The sequence below is a fragment of the Cicer arietinum genome, chromosome 6, assembly GCF_000331145.2.
Source record: "Cicer arietinum cultivar CDC Frontier isolate Library 1 chromosome 6, Cicar.CDCFrontier_v2.0, whole genome shotgun sequence".
NCBI classification, from domain to species: Eukaryota; Viridiplantae; Streptophyta; class Magnoliopsida; order Fabales; family Fabaceae; genus Cicer; species Cicer arietinum.
The window spans coordinates 6,170,590-6,178,844 of NC_021165.2; the positions used below are offsets into that span (position 1 = coordinate 6,170,590).

At 33.1% G+C, this 8,255-nt stretch overlaps 1 protein-coding gene across 4 annotated transcripts in view; it reads right to left on the bottom strand.

Moving 5' to 3' along the window:
• Nucleotides 1-1,318: 1,318 nt before the first annotated feature.
• The window catches only part of LOC101490079 (protein MEI2-like 1), a 7,918-nt gene continuing 981 nt past the window's right edge, over nucleotides 1,319-8,255 (bottom strand). The window contains exons 2-16 of one of the 4 annotated variants that reach the window (XM_073369949.1): nucleotides 7,898-8,087; nucleotides 7,476-7,512; nucleotides 6,756-6,835; nucleotides 6,344-6,676; nucleotides 5,702-6,114; nucleotides 5,441-5,599; nucleotides 5,145-5,261; nucleotides 4,902-5,050; nucleotides 4,494-4,576; nucleotides 4,011-4,415; nucleotides 3,277-3,910; nucleotides 3,021-3,105; nucleotides 2,863-2,931; nucleotides 2,604-2,783; nucleotides 1,319-2,007 (exon numbers count right to left, since the gene is read on the bottom strand). In XM_073369949.1, coding sequence (XP_073226050.1) covers nucleotides 1,843-2,007; nucleotides 2,604-2,783; nucleotides 2,863-2,931; nucleotides 3,021-3,105; nucleotides 3,277-3,910; nucleotides 4,011-4,415; nucleotides 4,494-4,576; nucleotides 4,902-5,050; nucleotides 5,145-5,261; nucleotides 5,441-5,599; nucleotides 5,702-6,114; nucleotides 6,344-6,676; nucleotides 6,756-6,768 — 2,805 coding nt within the window. In that variant the 5' untranslated portion in view covers nucleotides 6,769-6,835; nucleotides 7,476-7,512; nucleotides 7,898-8,087 and the 3' untranslated portion in view covers nucleotides 1,319-1,842. Of the gene's footprint in view, nucleotides 2,008-2,603; nucleotides 2,784-2,862; nucleotides 2,932-3,020; nucleotides 3,106-3,276; nucleotides 3,911-4,010; nucleotides 4,416-4,493; nucleotides 4,577-4,901; nucleotides 5,051-5,144; nucleotides 5,262-5,440; nucleotides 5,600-5,701; nucleotides 6,115-6,343; nucleotides 6,692-6,755; nucleotides 6,836-7,475; nucleotides 7,513-7,897; nucleotides 8,088-8,255 lie in introns of all 4 variants that reach the window. The other 3 variants (XM_004503792.3, XM_012716752.2, XM_012716751.2) reach the window with 3 other exon arrangements.

Here is an 8,255-nt window from a genome sequence, read left to right on the forward strand (position 1 = left end):
GCCACCACCAACCCATATGAAAATACAATTTTGCTCTTTTAACTTAGCAAAATTTTAAAATATTCGAAAGTTTTGAAATGACAATTTTCAGAATTTTTGAAACTTTTGAACTATTCGAAACAAAAAATTTTAAAATTTTGGAAATTTTTTGGAAGTTTCAAATTTTTGAAATAAGGATTACATTTCGAAAATTTGGAAAGTTTCGAAAGTTTTCAAATTTGAAAAGTTTCCAAATCTGAAAAGTTTCGAAATTTTCCTATTTCGAAAATTTTGAATTGTTCGAATGTTTTAGAAATTCTAGAATTTTCTATTTCAGAAATTTCGCAAATTATTCGAAAGTTTTGAAAATTCTAAAAATTATCATTTCGAAACTTTTGAAAATTTTGAATATTTAAAAAATTTACCAAGTTAAAAGAGTAAAATTATATTTTGACATGGATTGAAGGAATAAAATGTTTAACTAAGAGGTCCATAGTAGAAAACTCCGATTGCATATATGAGAAAAAAACAAAATAGTGAAGAATGAAAAGTAGTAGTTATGTTGCTTCTATTTAAAAATTAGTTTGAAGGCAAATTTAACCAAAAGACAACCAAACAAGAGGTTCTTTAACTACGTCCATGATTGAATCCATGATGACAAATTTTTGAATTTGACTTTGATACTTAATAAAGTTGATTCCGACTAAAATTAAATTAAATTGAAGTAATTTATATTTAAATACATTTATATAAAAAATAAATTAAATGATGAATTTAAGGTTAACAATTTATTGTAGAGATAAAAGTTCCAAATTTTAACTTCAAGATAAAGAGAGTTACATCTTATTTTGAAAAAAAAATACCTCTTTAAATAAATATAAATTTGTAGAGGTAAAATTTCCAAATTTTAACTTCAAAATAAAGATCTCGTTTGTTACATCTTATTTTGAAAAAGAAAAAAAATCTCTTTTTGAAAATAATTGAAAATTTTCATCCGTTTGTCAACATTTTGAAAAATTACAATCTAATTTAAAAACTATTTCAAATGAAAAACTGTTTTAAATAATTTACAAAAAAAAATCATTTTTATAACTGATTTTTTTATTAAAAATTATCTAATTTATGAAATACTAAAATGATTTTTTAAAATCTATAAAAAATAATATCTAAAGTAGTGAATACCAAATTTTTTTTTATAATCTATAATAAGCCGGTCCAAAATTAATTCTACTTAGACACATTCAACCATGTCAAAATCAATTCTACACCCCTAAAGTCAATTTTGACTCGTCCAAAAGTGAAAAAGAAAAAAACCAAACATACATTAGAGAAGCAAACATTTCAAAAGAAAGAAATAGCAATTAAAATCCAAAATACAAAAATAGGAAAGTACTAACATATGGTAACTAAAATATTGCAATTTAAAATATGTTCCCTCAACAATGATCTACGGACAAAAACTGACCCCACAAGGGTACAAAAACTCCGGAATTGAGAAAACAAAAAGTACATATGAACAACAAGACAATAATGGACAAACAAAATCAGTCAAGTACCCTTGAAATCATCAATGATGTGAAACTCAAGGGAAACTCGTGTATGCAAATTGTTCTCACAGCTATCCAAAATTTTGAGCCTCCATTCTCTAAACTTGTGAGATAAATAGCAAAGACTCCATCCAAAAATTTAGGAACATATACCAAAAATACTACTAGACATTAAACTTCATTCATTGTGGTTATGTACCTCATCCTCTGAAAACTGAGTGAGGCTCTTCTCTAAAAGGTGAAAAAAATTGTGAGCCCCTTTTCCTCATGTCAATATACATGGGGGTTGTTGATATTGAAGAACAGTTATGCAATTTCAGTCAGAGTTTCTTGAAGAGTCTTCTTCTATTCCATTTGCAGACTCTTCTCCGCTTGCTATAGTTGAAGAAGTACTCACTTGGCTCCGATTCTCCTCTACGCTGCCAGCGTTGCGAGATTTTCCAGGTCTCACTCTAACATTGGCACCAACAGGGAAAGGCTCCTGTAGAGAGACAGAATTTCGTTAACTGTCACTGAGATTTATGTTATAAATGGAAAAATGGATAACGTCTCAGAACCATTATGCTTTTTTTAATAGGTTCCAAGTATTCACTGCTGTTTATCAGTGATAAATCTCTATCTGAGAATCTATTGGGCACACAAGGTGAGTTCTCTATACGGAAGAGTCGGGAATCAAACTCCTGACCGTTTGCATAAGGTGTTTGAGTCCCTTAATCTTAGTTGTTATATGCAGGACGTAATTAATTAAAGGATATTCCGTTGAGAAAACTTTTCAATCAAATTGCATGGAATGTCTTCCTTTTTGGATACTTGCATTCTCATGTCATGCATGAAGGCAATAGGTGCCACCTAACATGATAACATTAAATATCGATGGCGGGTATGAAGAGAAAATATTTAAGATGTAAATGAGAAAGTACGCATTTTACTCGAATTGGTCCAATGGGGTCACATAGTAAATAATAGTAAAAGCAGACCTATGAAGGTAAATATCAGGGAATCACAGCAACAGTAATTCAGTAGCTTCTTTGTAAAGTGCAAGGAAAAAAGTTCATGTGAAACAACAAGTTGATTTACCATATCACCGGCATTTGGGCCTTCTGTGTGGAAGAGAATAGGGCGGCAACGTTTATCTTCATTCATCAGGCTGGAATTCTGGAAATGAGCAACAAGAGAAGATCTTCCTTGAATTCGAGCATATGCAAGTGAGGCTACTTTTTCACTGTTAAACTTCTCCCATTTTTTACCATGGAAAGCCTGCAAAACACTTCTTATCAAATTCATTGTACATAGATGAATAACTATAACTAACATTGCACAAGAATTTCCAAATAACCTGGTGGAAAGGAATAATTTGGCCAGGATCAGTCATATTTATGAATGCATATCCAACATTACATTTGTTCTGCAAACATTGAAGAAATTGAATTAGAAGCATATTTATGATTTCATCTCGAAAGGAAAGAATCAACGCAACAAAAAATAAATGCTTGCCTTGAAGTCTATTGGTAAATACAGAAAATCATAAGTTCCGCGACATTGCTCATCTATGGCAACAAGCAGCATCTTTGAAGTATACCTACCAAGAAAGTAACATAAAAAATAGAAATAGGTCAAATCATGCGACCAGTGAATTAAATATGCATTTTCATGTAAATAATTGTTGGATCTTAAAACAATCTATTAAAATAAAACAATGGCTTTAAGCAGCAAAAAGTTAAAAATAAAACTGGGGAGACTATTCACATACTTGTTGGGAATGTTTTTTATCATAAGAGTAGTTCGGCAGTCTTCCCCACGCAATATGCGGCCAAGGTCAAGTTCATATTGTTTTTTATCAGCAATAACATTGTTGGTGTTTGCTTCACTAACAGCACTTTTACGAGTATAAAGGTTTCTCATTCGTTCATTGGTAGAATCAAATTTTGACATTGAAGTCGTCGGATGTTGTCTCCCATAGAGAATATGTGACAACTGATTAGGCGAGCTCTGCCCAGCACTGGACGAGAGTTCAACACCAGTCCCACCAACATGAGAAAACATCTTATTATGAGGAGAAAAGTCCGTCGGGCGCATTTGCCAAGAGCCATGAAAACCAGAAGCCTCAGGAGACTCTCCCAAGTAAGAATTTTTCCTTTCCCAGGGCGAGGCTGTAACAACCGGCGCTGATCCAACATGATGGTCCATCTGTGGTGTTCTCAGCATATGATGCGGCGGTGTTCTAGCAAAGCTTGACATCTGAGACAGGCCAGGAGCGCCACCATTAACAAATGACGGCGTTTTCTGCCAGAGCACGGGGCTTGATGAAGGTTGCTGATGGAAATTTGGGTTGCTCCACATTTGATTAAGTCCATGATGTGGGCGCATCCCATTTCCTGATAAACCTAAACAAAACAAAGATTACAAATCAGTGAAGCTAACATAACATACTAACAACTAACATTTACCTATCCAAAAATTAACATCCAATGGCAGTACACTTACCTCCACCATTGAATTCAGCTAAGTTCCCAATTGAGCTTATTCCTTGAATATGCCTGCCATTAGAGGCTTCTGTCACTCCTCCAGCACCTATATTACCAGCTTTGTTGCTAATGGTGCTAGAAAAGTTATACGAACTACCATTAGCGAAACTACCATGATACTCTGGTAAAGAATGAGGATGAAATGTTGGACTAGATGCAAATTTCATTGCATCGACAAGGTTTCGGGACTCAGAAACTTTTCCAATGGACGCCCCTCTCACAGTGTTGTGAACGCTAGAATCGGTAGAAAAGAATGCATTATTATCAATAAATGCATTCAAAGGTTGCCGCATTGCAGATTGAAATCTCTGGCTATATCCATTGTCCAAGAAGCCAGAACCGATTACTCCAGAAGACAGTGTTGCTGCAAATGATGTCTAGTGAGACCAAGAAGAGCATTTGCTTCCTAGGAAAAAACAAGTTGAAGCAGATAAAATCTTACGCTTTTGTCTTAACGACATGTTGTCAATAATGCTATGACCAAGATCCCGTTCATCTTGTCCCTTGTGAGTCTGCTGCATCAGACTACAAAAGCAAGTTTTGATGGTTGTTAATGGAAGAAAATAATTTTTAGAAGGAAAGGATAGCTATTTTTCCATCACCAAGATCTATAATAATATTGCATTCCTTTAACCACTAAATTCCCCAAAAAAACTATTAAAGGTGGTAAAATAAATATGCATATCCAAAATAAAACCTTATCTACAAAATATCACTCAGAAAGACACACATAACAATGAAGAAAATCATTAAAAGATTATGGATGTTAAAAAAAGAGATACTATCATAGAAATAAAATAAATATATAAATAAATAAATAAAAAGAAGTGGGTATTATTATTATAGCCACCATGTCGCGAACCTAGGATGGCCAGGTTCAAGCTTGATCTGCTTCCCAGCAATGTCAATCCTGTTCAATGCCCGAAGCGCAGCTTCTGCAGCTCGCACATCATAAAACTCAACAAATTTGAGATGCTTCAGTTCTGGATTTTCATAGATCTGCAATTAAAAACATAACATTTAAGGACGTTGTATTAACTTTTCATAAAACACAAGCAACTAAGATGTGTAAAAACCAACAATGCACACTTACTTCTTTAATTTCTCCATAAAATCCAAAAATATGTTTAAGATCATCATTCGTAACAGATGGATCAAGAGCAGTTAACATCAGCGTACCATGGCCGATATCCCTCTCTGGAGCGTTGACCTAAACATGCAATCCAGTTAAGATACATATTTCGGAAAAGCATAAAAAAGTAGAAAACCGAGGCGGTTGAAAAAAGCATAGTACATAGCAGTACTACTATATGACAGAAGAATAATAACACAACCGATTATATCCAAATTAATGGCTATGGAATACAGAACACATTATTAGGAACATACCTTCGGAATTGAATAATGTATATCGAGTTTCCTTGACCTCAATGGCTTATTTTGAAGTGCTTGCATTGCGTTTTGTGCAGCCCTTAGGTCATAATAATGAATCATAACAAACCCGCGATGCTTGCAAGCTGTATACATGGTTCGGATATCTCCATATTTCTGCCAGAAAAAAAAAAATAGGAGCCCATTTACATTTTATGAATAATAGTATTTTTGAAAACTTAAGAGACCATCTAGCACCGAAAAATAATAAAGACAGACCTCAAATAGAGTCTTTAGCTCGAAGTCTTCTACGCTGCTATTAATGTTTCTAACAAAAAGTGTTCTAGAAGGCTGTTCATCAAAAGGAAGCTTTCCTTTAGAACCTCCAAACAAACCATAATCTCCATCCAGACCACTTGTTCGTTTCATTGAACTTGAATGTTCGTCTCCTTCCAGCTCCATACCTCCTCCACTGCTAAACAAATCAAAATCTTCCAAGTCATCATTTGTTCTAGCACGAAAATTGTAACCTAACTCGTCAGCAACACCGGAAAATAGATCATCTTCATCAGGAAGGAGATTCCTTATAGAGTCAGCCTCCATATCTTCGAGAGATTTATATGGTTCTTCCACCAGAAGGGAATCAATAGTAGTGTGGTGATCGGACAGAACATCATTCCCCAATAAATTTACTGCTCCAAAATTTGCATATAAACACAGATAAGGATATCAATTTAACTAAAGTAACATTGGAAAACCTTAAACAACTAAAATGTAACTTTGGCTGATATCAATCTAGTCTAGTGAAAGGATTCAAAAGATGAAAAGGAATTAGTGTCAATCACTTAACTGTGCTGTAATACCTACCCATTATACATGCATGCTCAATAAATATGTAACTATGCATGAAAAAAATCTTACATTTTTTGCTAAACATATCAGACAGTGAGCTTGAGAATAGACTACTTTCACGCTGGACAACATTGTTGGCGACAACCTTGTTCCCAATCAGACGATATGAGGTAGGTGCTGACTGCATAAACACATCAGACCATGATTCGGGATTATAATGCAACGATTCCATGGAACCCTTTAATACACCAGTGATTCCTTCTTCTCCAGCAAAAGGTAGCTTTTCTACACTTTCCTCAGATAGATTAGTCTGTGACATCGGCAATCCAGATTTTGCATTTACTTCAAAGGGTGATGAAGCACTCAAAGTGCTGCCAGGCGGTGCTATCATCCCATTCTTTCCTGATAAAATTGATACTAATTCAGCAATCAGGAACATGTTTTGCAGACAAAGTAGTTATTGAAATATATTTATGCTCACCGAATAAACACATATATTAGCTTCGATTCAGCAGAATGCAGTATCTACCTATACTTATGAAACCGTGATTATTATTCCAGCTAATGCCATACCAATGCAAAGAGTTGCAAGCACATAGTGTAGAGTTAAGCATGCAATGTTTCCGTGAAAAAAGGCAGTGGTTAGATATTTGCCAAAACTCATTACAATATCGATAACTGAATCATTACATTAGGAGGAAGAAAACATCGATTGATTTATTGTAGAAAGCGAGAGGAACATTGTCTAAAAAGAACCATGGTAATCAAGTATCATCACCAGATTCACCACAAAGAGATATTATATATACTTCATTTCTTTTAGAACTTGCAATCACTCATACCAAGCCTAATGGCTTGTTACATTGATAACAATTTATTACACAAGCACACAAGCATTAATAAGTTTAAAACAAAAGTGCGAGAATTATTAATGTTAGCTGAAAACACCAAAATTAACACCGTCATATATACAGTATACAGAAAGATATAGATATCAAAAGATATACATAACAGAAAAATTGATGTCCAAACAAAAGTGAATAGTCAATTTCTGAACTGAAGTTTGAGTAGTTCATCATTCAATGTCCTAACCATAACTATTGTTACTTAAATATTGGGCAATTAATGATGAGATCAGCGAACAAACCAATGAAACATATACGACAAATGTGGACAAATAATGGATTGATTGGTAACTCACCTTGGAAGTATTTTGGCTTTCTTAATCCAGCATTGCTCTGCATACAAAAAAGTTCAACATAAGTTAAGTAAATTTTTTTGCAAAAGAAGATTCAAAATCTAAAACCATATACTACCCTCCAGAGGAGTTAATTACTAGCTTCATTTCTTTTTAGTTGTCATTTAAGATTATAAAATATAATTAATGCCTTGTGTATAGTAAAATAACTTTTTAATTTTCTTGATATTCTTTAGCTCTTTAATTTAACATACATAATTTTTACAAGATTCTCTCTCTTATTAGTAATTAATGTTATATCGAACAAAAAAAATCGTCTAAAACAACATTAAAAGTAAAATGGAGGTAATAATAATGTTTATCAGAATTCAAAACAAAAATTATTATCAAATTCATAAGATAAAAAATGAGATAAAAAAAAATACCTCAGAATGAAAGGCAATATCATCAAAAAAATGGGAGGAGTCAGAAACACCCCTTTGATCCATCACTTGAAAAGGCATCCCTGCAGCACAGAGTCCACAAAATCTGGAAGAAAAAAAATAATTTTTGTATTGCTGAAAAGTTCCTCACTTGCTGCTAGCTTCTTTGGACTCTACTCATCAACATCTTAATCTGTATATAATTTTAAGGTCAATTTCTTCACAAATAAATAAATAAAAGAGGAGAATAGTTGACTATTTTAAACTATGAAACATATAAAAGATATATATATATATATATATATATATATATATATATATATATATATATTATTCAACTACAGAAATTCAAAGAATTAGA